Below are 25,934 nucleotides of genomic sequence, written 5' to 3' on the forward strand. Positions count from 1 at the left end.
CAGTGCCACTGACACGGCCTGCAACGAAAACATGCGGTCTCTCCTTCACTGCAGCCGAGGTGAGTAAGACATTTAAACGTGTTAACCCTCGCAAGGCTGCAGGCCCAGATGGCATCCCCAGCCGCGCCCTCAGAGCATGCGCAGACCAGCTGGCCGGTGTGTTTATGGACATATTCAATCAATCCCTATACCAGTCTGCTGTTCCCACATGCTTCAAGAGGGCCACCATTGTTCCTGTTCCCAAGAAAGCTAAGGTAACTGAGCTAAATGACTACCGCCCCGTAGCACTCACATCCGTCATCATGAAGTGCTTTGAGAGACTAGTCAAGGACCATATCACCTCCACCCTACCTGACACCCTAGACCCACTCCAATTTGCTTACCGCCCAAATAGGTCCACAGACGATGCAATCTCAACCACACTGCACACTGCCCTAACCCATCTGGACAAGAGGAATACCTATGTGAGAATGCTGTTCATCGACTACAGCTCGGCATTCAACACCATAGTACCCTCCAAGCTCGTCATCAAGCTCGAGACCCTGGGTCTCGACCCCGCCCTGTGCAACTGGGTACTGGACTTCCTGACGGGCCGCCCCCAGGTGGTGAGGGTAGGCAACAACATCTCCTCCCCGCTGATCCTCAACACTGGGGCCCCACAAGGTTGCGTTCTGAGCCCTCTCCTGTACTCCCTGTTCACCCACGACTGCGTGGCCACGCACGCCTCCAACTTAATCATCAAGTTTGCGGACGACACAACAGTGGTAGGCTTGATTACCAACAACGATGAGACGGCCTACAGGGAGGAGGTGAGGGCCCTCGGAGTGTGGTGTCAGGAAAACAACCTCACACTCAACGTCAACAAAACTAAGGAGATGATTGTGGACTTCAGGAAACAGCAGAGGGAACACCCCCCTATCCACATCGATGGAACAGTAGTGGAGAGGGTAGCAAGTTTTAAGTTCCTCGGCATACACATCACAGACAAACTGAATTGGTCCACTCACACAGACAGCATCGTGAAGAAGGCGCAGCAGCGCCTCTTCAACCTCAGGAGGCTGAAGAAATTCGGCTTGTCACCAAAAGCACTCACAAACTTCTACAGATGCACAATCGAGAGCATCCTGGCGGGCTGTATCACCGCCTGGTATGGCAACTGCACCGCCCTCAACCGTAAGGCTCTCCAGAGGGTAGTGAGGTCTGCACAACGCATCACCGGGGGCAAACTACCTGCCCTCCAGGACACCTACACCACCCGATGTCACAGGAAGGCCATAAAGATCATCAAGGACATCAACCACCCGAGCCACTGCCTGTTCACCCCGCTATCATCCAGAAGGCGAGGTCAGTACAGGTGCATCAAAGCTGGGACCGAGAGACTGAAAAACAGCTTCTATCTCAAGGCCATCAGACTGTTAAACAGCCACCACTAACACTGAGTGGCTGCTGCCAACACACTGACACTGACTCAACTCCAGCCACTTTAATAATGGGAATTGATGGGAAATGATGTAAATATATCACTAGCCACTTTAAACAATGCTACCTTATATAAATGTTACTTACCCTACATTATTCATCTCATATGCATACGTATATACTGTACTCTATATCATCGACGGTATCCTTATGTAATACATGTATCACTAGCCACTTTATACTATACTATGCCACTTTGTTTACATACTCATCTCATTTGTACATACTGTACCCGATACCATCTACTGTATCTTGCCTATGCTGCTCTGTACCATCACTCATTCATATATCCTTATGTACATATTCTTTATCCCCTTACACTGTGTACAAGACAGTAGTTTTGGAATTGTTAGTTAGATTACTTGTTATTACTGCATTGTCGGAACTAGAAGCACAAGCATTTCGCTACACTCGCATTAACATCTGCTAACCATGTGTATGTGACAAATAAAATTTGATTTGATTTGATTTGATTTGATTTGATTTGGACATACCCCAACCAAAACCCTGGAACCCCGATGACTCGGCGGCGTGTGACCCGTTCAAGGCAAGCAGGTACGAGCTCCGTAAATCCATTAGGGACGCAAAAAGACAATACAAACTCAAACTTGAATTGGCTTAAGCAGGGGGACACGTCTGGCACTGCAGGATTTGAGTCCCTGGCAGCGTAGTGTTTTACTGATGGTAGGCTTCGTTACTTTGGTCCCAGCTCTCTGCAGGTCATTCACTAGGTCCTCCCGTGTGGTTCTGGGATTTTTGCTCACCGTTCTTGTGATCATTTTGACCCCACGGGGTGAGATTTTGCATGGAGCCCCAGATCAGGCGAGATTATCAGTGGTCTTTTATGTCTTCCATTTCCTAATAATTGCTCCCAAAGTTGATTTCTTCAAACCAAGCTGCTTACCTATTGCAGATTCAGGTCTACAATTTTGTTTCTGGTGTCCTTTGACAGCTCTTTGGTCTTGGCCATAGTGGAGTTTGGAGTGTGACTGTTTGAGGTTGTGGACAGGTGTCTTTTATACTGATAACAAGTTCAAACAGGTGCCATTAATACAGGTAACGAGTGGAGGACAGAGGAGCCTCTTAAAGCCAGAAATCTTGTTTGTTTGAAGGTGACCAAATACTTATTTTCCACCATAATTTGCAAATAAATTCATAAAAAATCCTACAATGTGATTTTCCGGATTTTTTTTCATCCTTCTGTTTGAAAATTACATGCCTCTCTCATCTTTTTAAGTGGGAGAACTTGCACAATTGGTGGCTGACTAAATACTTTTTTGCCCCACTGTATATTTCCTAGTAATCAGATTCACATCTAGATGTTGTGAAACTTGTATGATTAAATATTAAACTATTTTTGAGAAGATGTAATGTGATGTTAGCCTTCTAACTGTCTTAACCAAGTCAGTGGCCACTTCCACGTGAACACAGACATTACGACAAAAAGGAGGGAACGCCACTTTTTCCCAGAATGCATAAAAATGAATCGTGACAGAATTTACATTAGACCCATACAGCGTGAAGCGGTGGCTACATGGCTGAGAAATTATTTAAAACTAGAGACCAAGCAGTCAAATGGTGTGACCCGGACGTCATGAATGGTTAATACACATTGAAACACTGAAATGTTCTTGAGTTAAGAAGATAAAGACTACACAGAAATATTCTGTCTGTAGCTGTTGAAGTTATTACCGAGAACCACCGGGTGGCACTCTGAAAGATCCAATCTAAAGGACTTTTCCATATCAAACGACCATTGGTACATCTGACATATCCATGTAACAGAGCTACAACTAAAAAATACTTTGTTCTCTGGGGGACAAATGTTGGGGAATAATCATAATTTATTGGTAACATAGGTAAGATGTGTTATATTCATCATATGTTTGTAAGTTACTTCTCATCAGAATGTTATGTTTGTATAATACTGTGGCGGGGTTGCAGTATCTGTTCTATGTCAAGACTAAGTTGCTTGGGCCGGAGAGAGGGGAGAGGTCAAGCGTGTATCTCTTGGCTACACACTGTCTGTGTGCCAGTCAGTGTGTCTCTGTGATCTTGTCAAGATAGGATGGATTTGATATATGCCTGTTGATATGGAGGATTGGTTTATGGTTCTGAGTTTGAGAAAATAACATAGTTTAGGAGACAAAGCTGAACCATTTATTATGTGTATGCTGTCTGACTATGTGTGTTTTTTGCTATTAAAGGATCTCAGCTGCAATGTGTAAGGGACTCGCAGAGAATTCATTGATAGACACTGAATTGATCTGAGAGTCACAGGGTTGTGATAGAGCTCATATAATTAAAAATGGACTTTGTGATAACTAACTCCGACTTGTGTGTGGTTTGCTCTCATGAGTTGGTAAATAGAGGAAATTTGCACGACACAAACCAAAGACTTTCTATCGACTACTCCCCAGACGGATCAAGTGTTTTCAATGGAAAGACAGCAAAGACATACAAACATAAATATGTACACTGCAATTATTTCAAATGAGCGGCCATCTATGTGCAAAGAATTCACATTTCCATGAGCATAGTTCTCCGCTGTATGTACACTACTGTTCAAAAGTTTGGGGTCATGACTATTGTAGCTGGAAATGGCAAATTTCTTAATGGAATGTCTACATAGGCGTAGAGGGCTATAATCAGCAACCATCACTCCTGTGTTCCAATGGCACGTTGTGTTTGCTAATCCAAGTTTATCATTTTAAAAGGTGAATTGATCATTAGAAAACCCTTTTGCATTATGCTATCACAACTGAAAGCTGTTGTTCTGATTGCATCCCGTAAAATGCTTACTTACAAGCCCTTAACCAACAATGCAGTTTTAAGGAAAATAAGAGAATATTTACTAAATAAACTAAAGTAAAAAATAAAAGAGAAACTATAATGAGGCTCTATACAGGGGGTACCGGTACCGAGTCAATGTGAGGGGGGTACAGGTTAGTCAAGGTAATTGAGGTAATATGTACATGTAGGTAGGGGTAAAGTGACTATGTATAGATAATAAACAGCGAGGAGCAGAAGCAGCGCAAATAGTCAGGGTAGCCATTTGATTAGCTGTTCAGCAATCTTATGGCCTGGGGATAGAAGCTGTTAAGAAGCCTTTTGGACCTAGACTTGTCACTCCGGTGCTGCTTGCAGTGTGGTAGCAGAGAGAAAAATCTATGACTAGGGTGGCTGGAGTCTTTGGAAATTTGAAGGTCTTCCTCTGACACCGCCTGGTATCGAGGTCCTGGATGGCAGGAAGCTTGGTCCCAGTGATGTACTGGGCTGTACGCACTACCCTCTGTAGCGCCTTGTGGGCGGAGGCCCGAGCAGTTGCCATACAAGGCGGTGATGCAACATGGACAGGATACTCTCGATGCTGCAGCTGTAGTACTTTTTGAGGATCTGGGGACCCATGTCAAATCCTTTCACTCCTGAGGGGGAATAAGCATTGTTGTGCCTTCTTCACGACTGCCTTGGTATGTTTGGACCATGATAGTTTGTTGGTGATGTGGACACTGAGGAACTTAAAGCTTTCAACCTGCTCCCCTACATCCCCATCAATGAGAATGGGGGCATGCTCAACCCTCCTTGATCACATTAATGGAGAGGTACAGGAGGGAACTAAGCTCCCTAATATGAGCTATGCTGCTAAAATTTGAACAGCTATTTTCTTTTTTTGTGTAAATTGAACCAATTTTTGTCTTTTGTTTAATTTATACAACAACATTCCAACCTTGTTTAGCATTATCTAGTCCAAATATGGCATGATTCCACTATTTGTATTTGTTTGCTTCACTTTCAATGGGGAACCTTTATTTTGAAGGAGAACTGCAAATTCCATTATTGTGGCTATCTTCACATAGGTGTGAATGCCAAAGTCAGTTGCTTCCCGCAGCTGTAGCCTATCACATGCCGCCGGCAATAGATTTCACCCATCTCTATTTTATTTGGAGAAAAACAGCAGACTACACAAAACATTGATTGTAATATTGGTAGTAACAATCTGGATGCGTACCCGGCTCCACGAGAGGGCTAAATGGGGTCCCACAGTTCAAACTTGTGCCCCCTCCGTTTCCATAAAAAGCGTGAAAAAACTATTCTCATTCAAGGGCTTTTCTTATAATTTGACTATTTTCTACATTGTAGAATAATAGTGAAGACATCAAAACAATTAAATAACACATACTGTATGGAATCAGGTAGTAACAAACCCTAATATATGTTATATTTGAGATTCTTCAAATAGCCACCCTTTGCCTTGATGACAGCTTTGCACACTCTTGTGGCATTCTCTCAACCAGCTACAATGTAGAAAATAGTAAAAATATCGAAAAAACCTTTGAGTGGGTGTTATAAAACTTTTGTATGTGTATACAGTGCCTTGCGAAAGTATTCGGCCCCCTTGAACTTTGCGACCTTTTGCCACATTTCAGGCTTCAAACATAAAGATATAAAACTGTATTTTTTTTGTGAAGAATCAACAACAAGTGGGACACAATCATGAAGTGGAACGACATTTATTGGATATTTCAAACTTTTTTAACAAATCAAAAACTGAAAAATTGGGCGTGCAAAATTATTCAGCCCCCTTAAGTTAATACTTTGTAGCGCCACCTTTTGCTGCGATTACAGCTGTAAGTCGCTTGGGGTATGTCTCTATCAGTTTTGCACATCGAGAGACTGACATTTTTTCCCATTCCTCCTTGCAAAACAGCTCGAGCTCAGTGAGGTTGGATGGAGAGCATTTGTGAACAGCAGTTTTCAGTTCTTTCCACAGATTCTCGATTGGATTCAGGTCTGGACTTTGACTTGGCCATTCTAACACCTGGATATGTTTATTTTTGAACCATTCCATTGTAGATTTTGCTTTATGTTTTGGATCATTGTCTTGTTGGAAGACAAATCTCCGTCCCAGTCTCAGGTCTTTTGCAGACTCCATCAGGTTTTCTTCCAGAATGGTCCTGTATTTGGCTCCATCCATCTTCCCATCAATTTTAACCATCTTCCCTGTCCCTGCTGAAGAAAAGCAGGCCCAAACCATGATGCTGCCACCACCATGTTTGACAGTGGGGATGGTGTGTTCAGCTGTGTTGCTTTTACGCCAAACATAACGTTTTGCATTGTTGCCAGAAAGTTCAATTTTGGTTTCATCTGACCAGAGCACCTTCTTCCACATGTTTGGTGTGTTTCCCAGGTGGCTTGTGGCAAACTTTAAACAACACTTTTTATGGATATCTTTAAGAAATGGCTTTCTTCTTGCCACTCTTCCATAAAGGCCAGATTTGTGCAATATACGACTGATTGTTATCCTATGGACAGAGTCTCCCACCTCAGCTGTAGATCTCTGCAGTTCATCCATAGTGATCATGGGCCTCTTGGCTGCATCTCTGATCAGTCTTCTCCTTGTATGAGCTGAAAGTTTAGAGGGACGGCCAGGTCTTGGTAGATTTGCAGTGGTCTGATACTCCTTCCATTTCAATATTATCGCTTGCACAGTGCTCCTTGGGATGTTTAAAGCTTGGGAAATATTTTTGTATCCAAATCCGGCTTTAAACTTCTTCACAACAGTATCTCGGACCTGCCTGGTGTGTTCCTTGTTCTTCATGATGCTATCTGCGCTTTTGACGGACCTCTGAGACTATCACAGTGCAGGTGCATTTATACGGAGACTTGATTACACACAGGTGGATTGTATTTATCATCATTAGTCATTTAGGTCAACATTGGATCATTCAGAGATCCTCACTGAACCTTTGGAGAGAGTTTGCTACACTGAAAGTAAAGGGGCTGAATAATTTTGCACGCCCAATTTTTCAGTTTTTGATTTGTTAAAAACGTTTGAAATATCCAATAAATGTCGTTCCACTTCATGATTGTGTCCCACTTGTTGTTGATTCTTCACAAAAAAATACAGTTTTATATCTTTATGTTTGAAGCCTGAAATGTGGCAAAAGGTCGCAAAGTTCAAGGGGGCCGAATACTTTCGTAAGGCACTGTATATAATAAATGCAAAATAAATCCAAAATATACAGTGAGTATTCAGACCCCTTGAATTTTTCCACATTTTGTTACGTTACAGCCTTAATCTAAAATGTATTAAATAATTTTCAATCCTCAGAAGTCTACACACAATACCCCATAATCACGAAGTGAAAACAGGTTTTTAGAATATTTTTCAAATGTATTACAAATAAAAAAACATAAATCTTTTACATAAGTATTCAGACCCTTTGTTATGAGACTCGAATTTGGGCTCATGTGCATCCTGTTTCCATTGATCATCATTGAGATGTTTCTACAACTTGATTAGAGTCCACCTGTGGTAAATCCAATTGATTGGACATGATTTGGGTAGGCACACACCTGTCAAGATAAGGTCCAACAATTGACAGTGCATGTCAGAGAAAGAACCAAGCCATGAAGTCGAAGGAATTTTCCGTTGAGCTCGGAGACAGAATTGTGTTGAGGCACAGATCTGGCGAAGGTATACCAAAAATGTTTTGCAGCATTTGAAGGTCCCAAAGAACACAGCAGCCTCCATCATTCTTAAATGCAAGAAGTTTGGCACCACCAAGACTATTCCTACGTGCTGGCTGCACGGCCAAACTGAGCAATTGGGGGAGAAGGGCCTTGGTCAGGGAGGTGACCAAGAACCCGATGGTCACTCTGACAGAGCTCTAGAGTTTCTCTGTGGAGATGGGAGAACCTTCCAGAAGGACAACCATCTCTGCAGCACTCCACAAATCAGGCCTTTATGGTAGAGTGGCTAGATGGAAGCCACTCCTCAGTAAAACAGCCTGCATGGAGTTTGCCAAAAGGCAGCTAAAGACTCTCAGACCATGAGAAACAAGATTCTCTGGTCTGATGAAACCAAGATTGCCAAGCGTCACATCTGGAGTAAACATGGCACCATTCGTACGGTGAAGCACAGTGGTGCTAGCATCATCCTGTGGGGGTGTTTTTAAGTGTAAGGGACTGGGAGATTAGTCAGGATCAAGCCAAAGATGAACGGAGCGAAGTACAGAGAGATCCTTGATGAAACCTGTTCCAGAGTTCTCGGGAACTCAGACTGGGGCGAAGGTTCACCTTCCAAAAGGACAATGACCCTAAGCACACTGCCAAGACAACGCAACAGTGGCATCGGGACAAGTCTCTGAATGTCATTGAGTGGCCCAGCCAGAGCCTGGACTTTATCCTGATTGAACATCTCTGGAGAGACCTGAAAATAGCTGTGAAGCAACGCTCGCCACCAAACCAAACAGAGCTTGAGAGGATATGCAGAGAAGAATGGGAGAAACTCCCCAAATATAGAGAGTGCCAAGCTTGTAGCGTCATACCCAAGAAGACTTGAGAATGTAATTGCTGCCAAAGGTGCTTCAAGAAAGTACTGAGTAAAGGGCCTGAAAAGTAATACGAATGTGATATTTCATTTATATCTTATATAAATTAGCAAACATTTCTAACAACCTGTTTTTGCTTTGTCATTATAAGGTATTCTGTGTAGATTGATGAGGGGAAAAAACATGTTATCAATTTTAGAATAAGGCTGTCACCTAACAAAATGTGAAAAAAAGTAAAGGGGTCTGATTGGTGTCTCGCAAAATAATTAATCCTCCTTGGAGTTTTTCCTATTTTGTTGAATTACAACCTGTAATTTAAATTGATTTTTATTTGGATATAATTTAATGGACATACACAAAATAGTAAAAATTGGTGAAGTGAAATTTAAAAAAATACCTGTTTCAAAAAATCCCCCCCCTAAAAAAACAGAAAAGTGGTGGGTGCATATGCATATGTAAAATAAAGTCCACCTGTGTGCAATCTAAGTGTCACATGATCTGTCACATGATCTCAGTATATATACACCTGTTCTGAAAGGCTGAAGAGTCAGCAACACCACTAAGCAAGGGGCACCACCAAGCAAGGGGAACCACCAAGCAAGCGGCACCATGAAGACCAAGGAGTGCTCCAAACAGGTCAGGGACAAAGTTGTGGAAAAGTACAGATCAGGGTTGGGTTATAAAAAAATATCAGAAACTTTGAACATCCTACTGAGCACCATTAAATCCATGATTAAAATATGGAAAGAATATGGCACCACAACAGACCTGCCAAGAGAGGGCCGCCCACCAAATCTCACGGACCAGGCAAGGAGAGCATTAATCAGAGAGGCAACAAAGAGACCAAAGATAACCCCGAAGGAGCTGCAAAGCGCCACAGTGGGGATTGGAGTATCTGTCCACAGAACCATTCTAAGCCGTACTACACTCCACAGAGCTGGGCTTTACTGAAGAGTGGCCAGAAAAAAGCCATTGCTTAAAGAAATAAACAAGCAAACACGATTGGTGTTCGACAAAAGGCATGCGGGAGACTCCCCAAACATATGGAAGAAGGTACTCTGGTGAGATGAGACTAAAATTGAGCTTTTTGGCCATCAAGGAAAATGCTATGTCTGGCGCAAACCCAACGTCTCACATCTCCCTAGAACACCATCCCCACAGTGAAGTATGGTGGTGGCAGCATCATCCTGTGGGAATATTTTTCATTTGCAGGCACTGGGAAACTGGTCAGAATTGAAGAAATGATGGATGGCGTTAAATACAGGGAAATTCTTGAGGGATACCTGTTTCAGTCTTCCAGAGATTTGAGACTGGGACGGAGGTTCACCTTCCAGCAGGACAATGACCCTAAGCATACTGCTAAAGCAACACTCGCATGTTTTAAGGGGAAACATTTAAATGTCTTTGAATGGCCTAGTCAAAGCCCATTCCTCAATCAAATTGAGAATCTCTGGTATGACTTAAAGAGTGCTGTACACCAGCTGAACCCATCCAACTTGAAGGAGTTGGAGCAGTTTTGTCTTGAAGGATGGGCAAAAATCCCAGTGACTAGATGTGCCAAGCTTAAAGAGACATACCCCAAGATACTTGCAGCTGTAATTGCTGCAAAGGGTGGGTCTACAAAGTATTGACTTTGGGGTGGGGCCTATAGTTTTGCACTCTCAAGGTTTCTGTTTTTTTGTCTTAGTTCTTGTTTGTTTCACAAGAAAACGATTTTGCATCTTCAAAGTGGTAGGCATGTTGTGTAAATCAAATGATTCAAACCCCCAAAAATATTTATTTTAATTCCAGGTTGTAAGGCAACAAAATAGGAAAAATGCCAAGGGGGTGAATACTTTCGCAATCCACTTTACTTTCCAAAGGCACTGTATGCTTGTTCTACTCAATTGTTTGTACAATTCATTAATTTTAAACAAACAAACACTGTTTAGCCTCTGAATATGGTTAAAATTGAATTTTTTGTATCCGTAGCTCTATTGGTGAATTTGAGGTGGTTACATTTCATTACCCATGTTCCTCAGCTTTTTACTGAAAGAGTGGCACAGTGTTGGGTTTGTTATTGTTTTGAAGTCTAGATTGCCCCTTCAAGAACCAATGGGTATATGTCAAGATTCCCAGATTGCATGTGTGTCTTACATCAAAAATAAGTTTACATTACCAAGTACATTAGCCATAAAAAGTAGCTTGGATGAAAAGTAGCTTGGATGAAAGGTCCCATATCAAACGGCCTGCTCCTCAGTCATAGTTGCTAATATTAGCATATTATCATTAGTATTGGATAGAACATACTCTGAAGTTTCTAAAACTGTTTGAATTATGTATGTGAGTATAACAGAACTCATATAGCAGGCAAAAACCTGAGAAATTCCACTTCCTGTCTCATTGAAATTACAGTGAGATATGGATAAGTTTTCATTTCCTACGCCTTCCACTAGATGTCAGCAGTCAATAAAACTTTGTCTGATGACTAATGTGAAGGGAGGTCGATTGACACAGGAAATAGTCACCACAGCCATGAGTGGACTATGTTTTCACCAGGCGCGTTCACAGATGAAGGACCTGCGTTCCATCGCTCATCTGAAGTCATTCTAATTCTCCGGTTGGAACGTTATTCAAGATATGTGTAAACAACATTCTAAAGATTGATTCAGTATATTGTTTTACATGTTTATACTGACTGTTATGGAACTTTTGGACATTTCAAACAAATCAAGCATTTATTGTGGACCTGGGATTTATAGGACTGCATTCTGATGAAGTTCATCAAAGGTAAGGAAACATTTATGTAATTTCTGGTTTCTGTTGACTCCAACATGGAGGCTAATTTGGCTACTGTTCTGAGTGCCGTCTCAGATTATTGCATGGGTTGCTTTTTCTGTGAACTTAAAAAAAAATCTGACACAGCGGTTGCATTGAGGAGAGGTATATGCATAATTCCATGTGTATAACTTGTATTATCATCTACATTTATGATGGGTATTTCTGTTGAAACGATGTGGCTATGCAAAATCACTTGATGTTTTTGGAACTAGTGAATCTAAATAGCCAATGTAAACTCAGATTTAAATGTAAATATGAACTTTATCAAACAAAACATGCATGTATTGTGTAACATGAAGTCCTATGAGTGTCATCTGATGAAGATAATTCAAGGTTAGTGATTCATTTTATCTTTATTTATGCTTTTTGTGAATGCTATATTTTGCTGGAAAATGGCTGTGCTTATTGTGGTTTGGTGGAGACCTAACATAATCTTTTGTAGTGCTTTCGCTGAAAAGCCTATTGGAAATTGTACACTTTGGTGGGATTAACAACGAGAATAGCTTTAAAATGATATAAGACATGTATGTTTTAGGAATTGTAATTATGAGATTTCTGTGGTTTGAATTTGGCGCCCTCTATTTTCACTGGTAGTTGTCATATCGATCCCGATATCAGGATTGCAGCCATAACAGGTTAATGGGATAAATCTACTCTAAGAGCATAAAGCGGTTTGAGAGAAGTTTGGAATCCTAATCAACCAATCCAATGTGAGTACATCTGTTGTTGAAGTACAGTAGATCAATAAACATACTGTCCTCTAGAAGGTATCTAAGCTGCGTATGCTGAAAAACAATGTTATTGCGTAGGTCAAATTAGCTTTGAATTTCCTATATTTTTCAGCTTAAAACAATGTTTGTATTAATAAACATATGGATATACAGTACACTGCAATGGGATTACTGTATGTTATGTGTACACAACGTATGGATGCACACCCACCGGCAAAACATTCATTTCAAAATGAAAACATGCTCATGTGCTGACATGCTGTATAATAATATTTGATATTCATCCTATGTAGCTTGAGCACATTTAATTGTGATATGAGAAGCCAGAATGTGGCATTTTAACAGTAAGGGGTAGCGTTTATTAGGCACGAAATGGAAGAAAATAGACTCAAACAGGAAGGGACAATCTCAAGTTGTCTAATAAGAAGCTATCATTTCATTTTCCACTACATAATGTTTTGCTACCTTGTGCCTTCATAGCTAGGTTTCCATCTAATTGGCGACAGATTGTCATGCAAATTTTGTAGAATCTGCATAAAGACATGAAAACTTAAGTGAAACTACATTTTTTGGAAACACCACTGGTGGATAAATGCGTAGTGCACACAAAATGTACTTTTTCCGCTTAAGTTATCATGCACTGAATACATGTATTTCAATGTGTTTCCATTGTATTTTCAACTCTACCGATAGTTTTGTCATAAAAAGTGTTGCGCTGAATAGCAAATATGCCTTCTCTGGTCTTGACACGTGTGCTCTAGTCAACAGCTAGCAGTTACAGTACAGGTACAGTGGATGCTCCTTTAAAAGTTGCATCATACTGCAGCACACCTTGAGGCTGATGCAGCATTCTGTGTCACATTATCTAATTGTCAGACATTTTTTCTGTTAATGGGAGTTAGTGCTAGTTTGACCACCAGAGGGCATCTTTGAGAAGCCTATTTGATAGTCTTCCATATTGGCATTACCAGAGAATTTCAAACATTTTTTGAAATAACACAGTATATGGGATTGATTTTAAGAAATTTGGCTTAATTCATTTGATAAATATTCTGGTGTTTCTATTCCATGAAAAGCGAAATACTCAGGGTTTCCATTAGGATGGAACGGAAAGTATGGCTCTGTACAACGTGACGGTCATAGGCTACAGCATAAAAGGATTGTAAATTGTTTGACTTCATTAGACAACTTTGTTCCAATATTTCTGTAAATCAGTTATATTTATTCCCATAGTAATTCGTTATCGATCCATAACTAAATCAACATCTGCATTTTTAAATATTATTTGTCATTACGAAAGCATAAAGATGCTGATGACAAAATACAGTACTATAAGCCACCTGCGTTTGTTTTTAGGCTATTGTGTAGTCCAACAAGTAAACATAGCCTACAATACATACTGTAGTAAACATGCGAAAGTGCCTAATTCCTTACATGAGGGAGAGCAGGCCATGTCTGTACTACAGAATTCGGGCACGTGGGAGACTGGGGTTCAATTCCCAGATGGAGAGGAAGGAGTAGGCTGTCCTTCTAAATAAGAACTGATTCCATATGTGTTATTTCATAGTTATGATGTCTTCACTATTATTCTACAATATATAAAATAGTAAAAACAAAGAGAAACCCTGGAATGAGTAGTTGTGTCCGAACTTTTGACTGGTACTTGCTTAATTAATTTGATTAATATTATGGTGTTTCTCTTCCAAGAAAAACTCTCTGGGTTTCTGTTACGATGGAACGGAAAATATGGCGCTGTACAATGTGACGGTCGGCAGTACAGTACTGGGCTATTTAGCGAAAGAATCCCTGTGTCATGTGGGCAGGGCTCATTGGAGACCGGGTTTCAAAACCCTGATGGGGAGGAAGGAGTGGGCTGTCCTTGTAAATAAGAATTTGTTCTTAACCAATTTGCCTAGTTAAATTCAATCTGGAGTGCCTGTGCTGGTTGTGCGGGTAGGCTAGTCTACATGAGATTATTATGGATAAGAGCAAGAATATTTGTATTTGTCAAATGGTAATCAAGCATCGATCATCATGTCACCAGAATAAGACCCTCAATATTTATCGGAAAAGATGATCAAGATCACCATGCACTTTCACCACCCTGTGAAGGTCATCGTAATTGGTTTAATCTGTAGCCTAATAAACTGCATGGTTTCCAGAGTCGTAGTGGGAGGACCACACACCATATCATCACGTGACTCCAAGGTTCTTGTGATATGATGACTAACATATCAATATTTGCTCATAAAGGCATTTCCATCGGCATTTCTCGCATAATTAATTTTACCAACACAAAAAGATCACGTCAAATGAACAAATGATCTGTCGGCATTTACAAAATTGTACCGAAATGCCTGTTTCCATCAGAGCTGTCATGATTTTTTTAAAAATGGTATGACTTTGGAAACATGGTTATAGAATCTGACCCAGGTGTCTAACCTTGAGCAGGTAGCGGTCAACAGACTCTCGGTCCAGAGGGGAGTTGACGTAGATCTCTCCATAGGTGTGATTCACTGTCCGGATCTCAAACACATCCTGCATGTTCCCTGCCACCAGCCTGAAGTACACCTTAGAGAGCGAGACAAAGAGGAGGGGATGGAGTGAGTTGAAAGACAGCAGGGAGAGCAGGTGAAGAGCTTCTCCCTCTCTCTCTCTCTTCTCTTCTCTCTCTCTCTCCTCACCAGTCCATTTTTTCCGGCATCTTTGTCACGCCCAAGCACCACAGCCACTCTCTTCCCGATGGGTGTGTTCTCTGGAATCTCCACCAATGAATCAGATGTGATATCAAACTCTGGACTGTTGTCATTCTCATCCTGTATGGTGATTGACACCTGTCACATGTATAGACAAAGCCAATGAGGGATTGGCATTGACAAGAGGGCCAAGATGCTACAAAACTTTGAATTGAATTTGATTTACATGGTATGCTTTTGAAAAATAATAGAAAAATACTTTTGTGACATATACATACACTTCATTAAGCTTTGATTTCAAACTTTGAATTAAAACAGTAATCCTAAGCAACACCTACCTTCTGCAATTTCCCCATGAGATAGCAGTAACGAGGTGAAAATACAGATTGTCATTAACTGACCATTTCTACAACAAAACAGATAACAACATCGTGTCGCGGTTTATTATTGAAAACAGATGAGACCTGACAACCGGGAATTGAAAGCAACTACTGTCCAAATAATAAGAAAAAGAAATTAAGAAAAAAAGAAGCGACTGCCATACCACAGTGGAGTCTTTTTTGGGTCCCCCATCGTCAGCCACTACAGTCAGGGTGTAGAGGTCCCCCTTCTCCCTGTCCAGCAGCCCTGTGACTGTGATACGGCCCTGGGGATGGACAGGGAGAAGGAGAGAGCAAGAGAGGGAGAAAGGAGTAAAACAAATTAACAAACAACCTGATTTATCCTAGTTTTAAATATATATGCTGAGCAGTGTATATTATCCAACAGGGTTGGGTTTAAATTCCATGTCAATTCAAGAAGAATATTTTCAAGGGAAAATCCTAATTGGATTTGCTTTTTACTTCCTGGATGGAATTGACCTTAACCCAACTGTCCAATAAGAGTGAGACATGCTAATACGGTGTTACACCCCAGGCTGTCCACCGACTCACCGTGATACTGTCGATCTTGAAGAGGGCAAGGGCGGCTGGCGATGTGTCCGGGTCAAAGCGATACGACAGCTGGTTGAGGTTGTCCGCCGACTGTGCCTGCACCTGCACCACCTCCGTTCCTGTGGCAATGTTCTCCAGGAGTGACACCTCGTAGCCCGCAGAGAAGAACGCCACCGCCTCGTCCAGCTCATTAAGTAAGGTCACATAGACCATGCAGAAGCCACGGTGGAACGGTGGCGCCTGGTCGGTAGCCGACACGTTCATCAGGTAGCTGGTCTTGGTCTCGTAGTCTAGATAGTCTACAGTGGTCACCAGGCCCGTGCTCACATCCACATCAAACTTACGGTCGGAGCCGGAGTCCAGAGCGTAGGCCACCGCCCCGCCGTCACCTGGATGAAGGAATGGCAGGATAGAGGGGAGGAGTGGGAGAGACAGGGAAAATCATAGAGGGAAGGAGGTTGGGCAAAGGGAGGCAAAACAAGAGAGAGAAGACAAAAAAAGATACATGTAAAAACATTTTTTTAAGTATGTAGTCATGCATTGCTACACATACCGATCTATGTACTACAGTACCCATAATGCTCTGTACAGAATATTCTGTTTTATTTTAGTAAATAAAGCTAACATATTGTTGTTCCGTTTCCTTATCAATATACAGTGTACATTATAATGCATATATTATCAATAAAACCAGCTTGTACAGAGGGTTATGGGTACTATAGTACATCGTGTTACACTACAACACTCACCAGTGTCGGGGTCTGTAGCTCGTACTACGATGACAGAGGTGCCAATACCAGCGGTCTCCCTCAGACCCAGGCGGTTGTACTGCTGCTGGGTGAACACTGGTGCCTCGTCATTGGCATCCTCCACATACACTATCACCTGTAGTGGGAGACAGAGACACTGGGAGTCAGAGAGGTAGCTGGACAACTGCTCACAAGATGCTCACAGGTGTCCTCCTTACTGCCCACTACAGCCCTTTCCCTTTTGCAAAAGACTCTACCCTAGCACTATACTGTATGTCCTGTCCCACACCCTCTTCTCTCCCAATACACTACCTTCTCCTCTGTTATTTTCTAAATCCTGCCTCACATTCTCTCCTTTTTCATGCCCTATGTATGACCCTTACAGTCTCATCTTCTATGTTCTGCCATGTCCCCACTCCCCTGCCCTCTATCGCTATTCCCTATATTTATATCCTCCCTCTCCCCGCCTCACCCGTACAGAGCTCCTCATCTTGCCTTGGTCACTTTTATTGTTACACAAAATGAGTGCCTTTTGCATCCCGTTGATATTTTAAGACGAAATTGAGCACCAATATTGAATTTTAAAAGCCTGTTATATTAAATCAAGTGCCCTTAAAAAGACCTAAGGGCCGGGGGCTGGGTTTCTACTAAGCTAACATATGGAATTGTTTTAAGAGGGTCAACTCTTAGCCAAGAGAGACTGGCATGCATAGTATTAATATTAGGCCTCTGATTACAATGAAGAGCAAGATGTGCGGCTCTGTTCTGGGCCAGCTTCAGCTTAACTAGGTCTTCATATGCAGCACTTGACCATATATGATATATATAATCAAGATACCTTAAGATAAAACTAGAGCCAGCACGACTTGCTTTGTGGACAGCGGTGTCAAAAAAGAAGGGCATCTCTTTATTACAGACTGATCTCTCCTTGTCATTACAACCATTGAATCAAAATGTTTTGACCATGACAGTTTACAATCTAAGGTAACACCAAGTAATTTAGTCTCCTCAACTTGTTCAACAGCTGATTCAGCTGAGGTCGAGAACTTAGGGAATGATTTGTACCAAATACATTGTGTCTCATTTGGCCGACATCCCTTTATGTATTGATGACGCTGGCTGTAGAATATCTGATTTCCCCCAAGCTGATCATTGTCTCCAGCCGGCTCTGATCACAAAGTAATAAAACAGGCAGGGAGAGCGAACTCGTCTTTGGTGGTCGGCAAACCCTCAACGTTCTGACCCGCAGCCCTGCGTGGCATTGAATGTGCCACAATAGCATGCTGTAGTGGCAAAGTCAATATCCAAGTTTATAAACACAAGGTCGCTACAGTTATTGTTATTTGTGGTCTTAAACATTTTGAGTTAATTTTGAGTTAATTCTATGAGGGGGGGGAGGTTACATTTATTTTACAGTGCAAGAGAAGGGTCATGTGAAAATATTTTCTACTTTGGGGAGAGGGGTGCATTTTGTTTTGAGATTTAACTGCCCCTCCCACCCAGTACATTTTTATTAATAAATATTAATTATGGGGGTGGAAAACATTGTTGCACCTGATCCCAAAACTTTATCACTAAATTATACTTACCAGAAGTTTGCAGGCATGCTCTAATAATACACTTACATGGATCACGAGCAAATACAGCTCTAGACAGTTAGTTCACAGTGATAAGGCGCTGAATTCCTGACATCGATTGCCACTTGCGGTGTAAATTTGAATCCCCCATGGGGTGCAAAAAACGGCATTAATCACCGTGAAAAGGAAAATTAGAGGCTCAATTCAATCCAAACCACATTGCAGTATTTACACAGTAGGTATTTTTCCAATAGGTAAAATTAGTCTTGGGTACTGTATAAAAACCTACAACTACTACCAGGGAGACCCCTCTCACAGATATGCTTTCACTTTCAGAATTAGAAGTGTGTGTTCACGGGATGAATATTGTAAATAAAGGATTTACCCCATGTGGGATTAGAATTCACAACCATTGAACTATGAACCAAATGTCTTAGTGGACTGCGCCACCAATCAATCAGTTGGAAAAGATAACTAGTTGATATGATCACCATTATCATCCAATTCTAGTTACGATAGATGTAGCTATGGATATATACATATAAAACTCATTCCCTACATGTTTTCTTTCTTTGTAAAAGCACATGGATGTTTATAAAACAGTAAATAAACATTGAATTTGGTCACGTGGAAATCTGCCTTCCTGCCTTTTGAATTTTGTGTAACATCAGTAGTCTAGTCAAGGAAGAATCAGGCAAAAATATTTTGGCACACTCCACTTAACAAGACCACTCTGGGAGCATGGAGAAGACTCTTTAGCAATTTTCCGGGCCTTTCTCAGACACCGCCTGGCATGTACATCCTGGATGGCTGGGAACTCGCCCCCAGTGATGCACTGGGTGGTGCAGTTGCCATTCCAGATTCTGATACAACCAGTCAGGATGCTCTCGATTGTGCAGTTGTAAAAGTTCCTGAAGATCTGTAGGGCCATGCCAAATCGTTTCAGCTTCTTGAGGGAGCAGAGGCACTGCTGTGCCTTCTTCATAACTGTGCTGGTGTGAGAGTGCATGTTAAGTCCTCAGTGATGTGGACACAGAAGAACTTGAAACTCATCACCCTCTCTACTGTGTCCCTGTCGATGTGGATGGGGGTGTGCACCCCCATGTTTCCTGTAGTCCACGATCTGCTCCTTGGTCTTGCTGACGTTGAGTTAGAGGTTGTTGTCCTGGCACCACACTGCCAGGTCTCTGACCTCCTCTCTGTTGGCAAGGAATGTCAAACTCATTCCATGGAGGGCCAAGTTTCTGCTGTTTTTTTCCTTTCAATTAAGACCTAGAAAACGAGGGGGAGTTCCTTACTAATCAGTGACCTTTTTATCAATCAAGCCAAGAGGAGAGTGAAACCTGCAGACACTCGGCCCTCCACGGAATGAGTTTGACACATTGGCTACAGGCTGTCTTATTCCCGTTAGTGATCAGGCCTAACACCGTTATGTCATCAGCAAACTTTATGATGGAGTTAGAGTCGTGAGTGGCCACACAGCTGTGGGGTAAACAGGGAGTACAAGAGGGGGCTAAGCACATACCCCTGGGGGTCCCCCAAACAGTGGCTTGCAAAAGTATTCACCCCACTTGGCATTTTTCCTATTTTGTTGCCTTACAATCTGGAATGAAAATATATTTTGGGTGGGTTTGTAGCATTTGATTTACACAATATGCCTACCACTTTGAAGATGCAAAATATTTTTTATTGTGAAACAATCAAGAAATAAGACAAAAAAAACAGAAAACTTTAGCGGGCATTCCCCCCCCCCCCCCAAAAGTCAATACTTTGTAGACCACCTTTTGCAGCAATTACAGCTACAAGTCTCTTGGGGTATGTCTCTATAAGCTTGGCACATCTAGCCCCTGGGACATTTTTCCCATTCTTAAAGGCACAACTGCTCCAGCTTCTTCAAGTTGGATGGGTTCCGCTGGTGTACAGCAATCTTTAAGTCCTACCACAGATTCTCAATTGGATTGAGGTCTGGGCTTTGACTAGGCCATTCCAAAACATTTTAATGTTTCCCCTTAAACCACATGAGAGTTGCTTTAGCAGTATGCTTAGGGTCATTGTCCTGTTGGAAGGTGAACCTCAGTCCCAGTCTCAAATCTCTGGAAGACTGAAACAGGTACCCCTCAAAAATATTCCTTTATTTAGTGCCATCCATGTTTCCTTCAGTTCTGACCCGTTTCCCAGTCCCTGCCGATGAAAAACATCCCCACAGCACGATGCTGCCCGCACCATGCTTCATTGTGGGGATGGTGTCTTGGGGTGATGAGAGGTGTTGGGGTTGCGCCAGACATAGCGTCTTTCTTGATGGCCATGAAGCTCAATTTTAGTCTCATCTGACCAGTGTACCTTCTTCCATATGTATGGGGAGTCTCCCTCTTTTGGCAAACACCAAACATGTTTGCTTATTTTTTTCTTTAAGCAATGGCATTTCTCTGGTCACGCTTCCGTAAAGCCCAGCTCTGTGGAGTGTACAGCTTAAAGTGCTCCTATGGACAGATACTCCAATCTCCGCTTATCTTTGGTCTCTTTGTTGCCTCTCCGATTAATGCCCTCCTTGCCTGGTCTGTGAGTTTTGGTGGGTGGCCTTCTCTTAGCAGGTTTGTTGTGGTGCCATATTCTTTCCATTGTTTTAATCAATTATTTAAATGGTGCTCCGTGGGATGTTCAAAGTTTCAGATATTTTTTTATAACCCATCCCAGATCTGTACATTTCCACAACTTTTTCCCTGACCTGTTTGGAGAGCTCCTTGGTCTTCATGGTGCCCCTTGCTTGGTGGTGCCCCTTGCTTAGTGGTGTTGCTGACTCTGCGGCCTTTCAGAACAGGTATATATATACTGAGATCATGTGACAGATCATGTGACACTTAGATTGCACACAGGTGGACTTTATTTAACTAATTATGTGAGTTCTGAAGGTAATTGGTTGCACCAGATCTTATTTAGGGGCTTCATAGCAAAGGGGTGAATACATATGAATGCACCACTTTTCCATCCTTAAAAAAATAATAATAATCTAATTTCACTTTACCGATTGAGACTATTTTGTGTTACATTACATGAAATCCAAATATTTTTTTTGCAAGGCACTATATTCAAGATCAGTGTGGCGGAGGTGTTGTTACCTACTCTCACCACATGGGGTCGGCCCGTCAGGAAGTCCAGGATCCAGTTCCAGAGGCATTTTTTTTTACCAAGTTACACTTCTCAAAAGGTACCAAATTGGTAGAACGATCCAAGACTCCTCCAGCCCTATCCCCTCTCCCTTCCCCTGCCTTGTCCCTCTCCCTTCTCAACAGTATAGAGCTCCTCACCTCCAGCCCTGTCCCATCCTATGTTCTCTCCCCAGTCTCCCATTACCCTCCCTGTCCCTTCCTCACTTACACGCAGCTCATTATCCTGCCCTGGTCACTGTTGTAGACCTCCATGTCCAGCCCTGTCCCCTCTCCCTCCCTCCCTTGATTGTTGTCTCTCATCGATCCCTGTCCACCCTCTCCATCTCCTCCCTCATCATCCCTCCTACTCTCCTTACCCGTACGGAGCTCCTCATCCCGCCCTGGTCACTGTTGTAGGCCTCCACCTCCAGCACGTGGGAGCTGCTGCTCTCTCTGTCAAGAGCCCTCTGGCCCCGCATCACAAGCCCCGACAGCTCATTAATTCTGAACAGACCCTTACTGTTGCCTACACATGCAGAGAGAGATAGGGAGACACACACAGATAGAAACAGAGAGAGAGAGATTGGGGTGGGGGGAGAGCGGGGGGGGGGGGGGGGGGTGGGGGGTGGAGAGAGAGGCAGAGAGAGAGAGGGAGATGGGGGAGAGAGATAGAGAGAGGGGAAGAGAGAGACAGAGAGGGAGGGGGTGTGAGAGAGGGAGAAATGGAGAGGTTAGCTGGGGGTTGAGAGTGATTGCATGCAGGATGGTCATGAGGGCATTGATATAAAGTACATTCAAATATTAATACTAGAATATCACCAACATTGTAAAATGAATCACCAACATTTTAAAATGAATCTATCCAAATCAAGTGTTACCCACTTGACACTGCATCTTTCAAATGAGTCATTGAGCAGTTAAATATCTAATACCGTATAACTTATACAAATAAAGTTATGATTATGCATGAAGGTTATAATTAGCTTGCAGTGTTGACAGTCTTTTGTGTTTAGTTGTTTGTGTGCAGTGAGGCCTGAGAGTAGGTGTGAACTGGCAACTGGGAAAAGGATGGAAGAAGTTGTACTCACCAGAGAGGATCCTGTACAGAACCCTGCCGTTCTCCCCCTGGTCTGAATCTGTGGCCTGCACCTGCAGACACAAACACATGTGTTAATAGCACAGACATATGCAGCCATTATACTCATTTACAACCACAGTGACTTGAAACCACACACCAATAGGCCTACATAGCTACAGTACATAAACATTTACACATATGTACACACACATACATGTGCGCGAACACAGGCATGCACACAGACACACACAGATGCTGACATTCATATACACACACACATATTAATATGTAAGTGACCCACCCCACCCCCTCCAAATGTTGTGTAGTCCCATGGTTGACACAACAACTGCACCATGGCCCTGGCAACGAGTCCACAATGGAGATGTCTCTCTCTTTCTCCCCCCTTCTCTCTCCCTCTTTCTCCCTTTCTCTCTCTCTCTTTCACTTCTCTCTCCCTCACTCTCAATCTCCCTAACTCACTCTCTTCGTCTCTTTCTTGTCTCTTTCTCCCTCTCACACCCTCCCTACCCCATCTCTCTCTCTCCCTCTACCAGTCTACATACTCTCTCTTGTTCTCTCTCTCTCTGAAAGGCAGGCATGGAGCCAGAGCAGCCAAAGACAAAAACACATCAGAGACAGCATGGCTCAACAGAGATAACTAGTGAGGCATGCTGAGCTGAGTAGAATATACTGAATCCAACCATGACTTCTGACTGGAGTTCTGAACTAAAATAGGCACAGAGATGTTGAAGCAAGATGAGACTGAGCAGACCCTGATCTTACCCTGCTTGTAGGACCTGTGGATATTCCTTGACAGATGCATGCACAAGCATGCATGCACACCCACACCCATACACAAAACATGTTCACAAACACACACACACACACACGCACACTAACTAACCACCCACCCACCCTTCCTCTCTCTCTTGCTCCCTGTGTGAAAAGAGGGGCCCTGTTTCAGTTTCATTAGCTTTATAAAGAGATTTAGAGGAGAAGAGAAAGGGGGGGAGAAGGGGTGAGACGGGGGAAAAGAGAGTAGAGGGTCAGATTGATGAGTAGGGTATTACACAGTGGACTGCACCACTTTGGCTATAAAAGGGGTGCAGAGCTTCCCAGTTTGTGTTACTAAGCCCAGATGTTGTAAATTTAAACATTTGCAGTGTTAGTATTGGGAGATAATTTTCTAAGCTCTTAGACGGTGTTGGAAATGGACCATTGTTTTAGGCTCTCCCAGTGGAAAACAAAGAGACTATGTTTTGACCACTGTCCTGTTACCCCCTTGTCCTATCTGTCCCCTCTTCTTCTCTGTGCATTCCCTAACGCTCTCTTGAAAAAGCAGTGTGAGGGAGAAAAGGAACGTGGAAGCAAGGAAAAGGTTTTACTCACAGATGCTGGATGTGACTGAAAAAGGTAAAGTGTGTGTGTGTGTGTGTGTGTGTGTGTGTGTGTGTGTGTGTGTGTAAAATGTATGTGTGTTTGCTGACATATGCTTATATGTGTTATGCCCACAATGTGTGTTTGGGTCAGTATCAGTGCATGCATCTAAGTATGGAGTCACAGTCAGTGTGAGAGAGTAAGTGGATGTTGGACAGTGAGAGATGTCTGAACTCTCTGGAGTTTGTGGTTTGTTTGTGGACGTGCGTATACTGTAATATATTTTGTATTCAATATTTTGCGTCTGAGAGTGTGTGTGTGAGTGTGAATGTGTGAGCGAGTCTGTATTGGGTGTTGGTGACTAATGAGATGATGGCTGCTCCAGTGGCCTTTCCACACAGATTTGCTGGCATCAAACTAATTTCACGTCCCGATGTGTTTTCCCCTAAACCGACAAGGCACGCGTTGTCTCTACCGAATTAAAGACTATGACATTTGTGTGTGTGTGTGTTGCATATCCTTCAGGGTATGATGGTAATAACCCCTCCTAAAAAAGCCTAAGTCAGCTTGGTTTAGCTTGGACAATAAGGCAAGACTTCCCATATTAAGAAAGCTGCTGTGGCACTCTGAAAGAGACTGGTGTACACGCATGCACGCACACACTCACACACAGACCGCACCCACACACACAGATGTCCACACACTTCTCATCTAACCTCCTTTGTCATGACTTCTCTCCATTCCAGAACATGGCGACTATGAACACCACCAGTGATCTAGCGGTCAACATCTCTTCCACCCTTTCTTTTACAAAATCACCACTACTTTTCAACCTATCCAGCCTGCCCACCTCCCTCTCTTCCTCCCCCCTGCCATCAGAGCCTCACAACCCATTGCTGACCATCATGGTGGTGTTAGGCCTCTCCCTGCTCCTGGCTGTCTGTGCTATCTTCCTGGCCGTGTGTTGTGGGTCGTCAGCCCAGACAGAGGAGGACTCAGTTGGGGGTTGTAGTTCAGGCGAGTCCCTGGTCTGTGGGCCTTCTCTGTCATCGGAGCCCCAGCTCAAGCTGTGGAAGCGACTGGGCTCTGTACAGCGGTCGTTCACCTCCTCATTCAGACAACCGCCCCAGTGCAGGCCCGAGTGCAGCACCCACTGCTCCCCAACCAGACAGCAACCGGACCACAGCAGCTTACCCACCTTACCATGCCCTGCCTGTTTGACTATGTTACAGAGATATGACTACGCTCTGACCGTGAGATGAATGCAGGCCCGGTCATGGAGATGACCGCTTTGACTGTAACTTGACCAAAGCACTTAGACTTGACCACAGTCCTGCATGTCCATGGATGTACTGCTAACTAAACAATGACACTAACTTCTGATCAAACCCCCACTTCAAGATAACCACATGGACTGGTGGAGTAAAGGTTGTTTGGGCCATGTTGTTAATGACAAGAGAAGCAGGTGCAAGCCCAAGGTTCTTCCAAAAGGGATAACAGCCTACGTGGATGATGTGAATTGTTTCGTACATTTTGATTGTTGTATTAGCTACAATCTTACAAAAAAAGGGTTCAAAAAGTGTTATTCGATTGTTCCCAAGTAGAAACTTTTTGGGTTCCAAGTAGAACGCTCTGTGGAAAGGGTTCTACCTGGAACAAAATAGGGTTTTACATGGAACCAAAAGGGTTCTACCTTGAACCAAAAAGGGTTATTCAAAGGGTTATCCTATGGGGACACCCAAAGAACCTTTTAAGGTTCTAGATAGCACCTTTTTTTTCTAAGAGTGTAGAACAGTTTGTGTTATTATTTTATTGTATTAAAATGTAGTTTGTTTAAGAAAATTAAAAGCTTTCTCAAGTTTGATTTCCTGAAGTGCATAATATTGTGTGTGTGTGTAGTTATATCCATGTGTGTAACCATGTGTATGCTTGTGTGTATATGTATGTCTATGTGTGCACGTGTTTGTGTGTGTCTGTGTGCATGTATGCATGAGTGTGTGTGCGTGCGTACCTGC

General features: G+C 42.8%; 2 protein-coding genes across 3 annotated transcripts in view; one reads left to right on the top strand and one right to left on the bottom strand.

Moving 5' to 3' along the window:
• The window catches only part of LOC110492868 (cadherin-23), a 588,267-nt gene that overhangs the window by 162,958 nt on the left and 399,375 nt on the right, over positions 1-25,934 (bottom strand). Inside the window, exons 28-34 of one of the 2 annotated variants that reach the window (XM_036946709.1) lie at positions 22,553-22,613; positions 21,842-21,990; positions 16,742-16,877; positions 15,993-16,381; positions 15,605-15,706; positions 15,049-15,198; positions 14,807-14,935 (exon numbers count right to left, since the gene is read on the bottom strand). In XM_036946709.1, the coding sequence (XP_036802604.1) occupies positions 14,807-14,935; positions 15,049-15,198; positions 15,605-15,706; positions 15,993-16,381; positions 16,742-16,877; positions 21,842-21,990; positions 22,553-22,613 (1,116 nt within the window). Of the gene's footprint in view, positions 1-14,806; positions 14,936-15,048; positions 15,199-15,398; positions 15,439-15,604; positions 15,707-15,992; positions 16,382-16,741; positions 16,878-21,841; positions 21,991-22,552; positions 22,614-25,934 lie in introns of those variants that run through there. The other variant, XM_021567341.2, reaches the window with a different exon arrangement.
• Positions 23,866-25,778, top strand: LOC110491802 (uncharacterized protein C10orf105). Its single transcript, XM_021565567.2, has 2 exons — positions 23,866-23,955; positions 24,666-25,778. Exon 2 carries the CDS (start codon positions 24,669-24,671, stop codon positions 25,179-25,181), a length of 513 nt encoding a protein of 170 aa, XP_021421242.2. The 5' UTR covers positions 23,866-23,955; positions 24,666-24,668; the 3' UTR covers positions 25,182-25,778.

Source organism: Oncorhynchus mykiss, chromosome 16 (genome assembly GCF_013265735.2).
Source record: "Oncorhynchus mykiss isolate Arlee chromosome 16, USDA_OmykA_1.1, whole genome shotgun sequence".
Lineage (NCBI taxonomy): Eukaryota > Metazoa > Chordata > Actinopteri > Salmoniformes > Salmonidae > Oncorhynchus > Oncorhynchus mykiss.

Bases quoted from the DNA above. Each gene is read 5' to 3' on its own strand.
- LOC110491802 (XM_021565567.2), top strand. From the start codon at position 24,669: ATGGCGACTATGAACACCACCAGTGATCTAGCGGTCAACATCTCTTCC.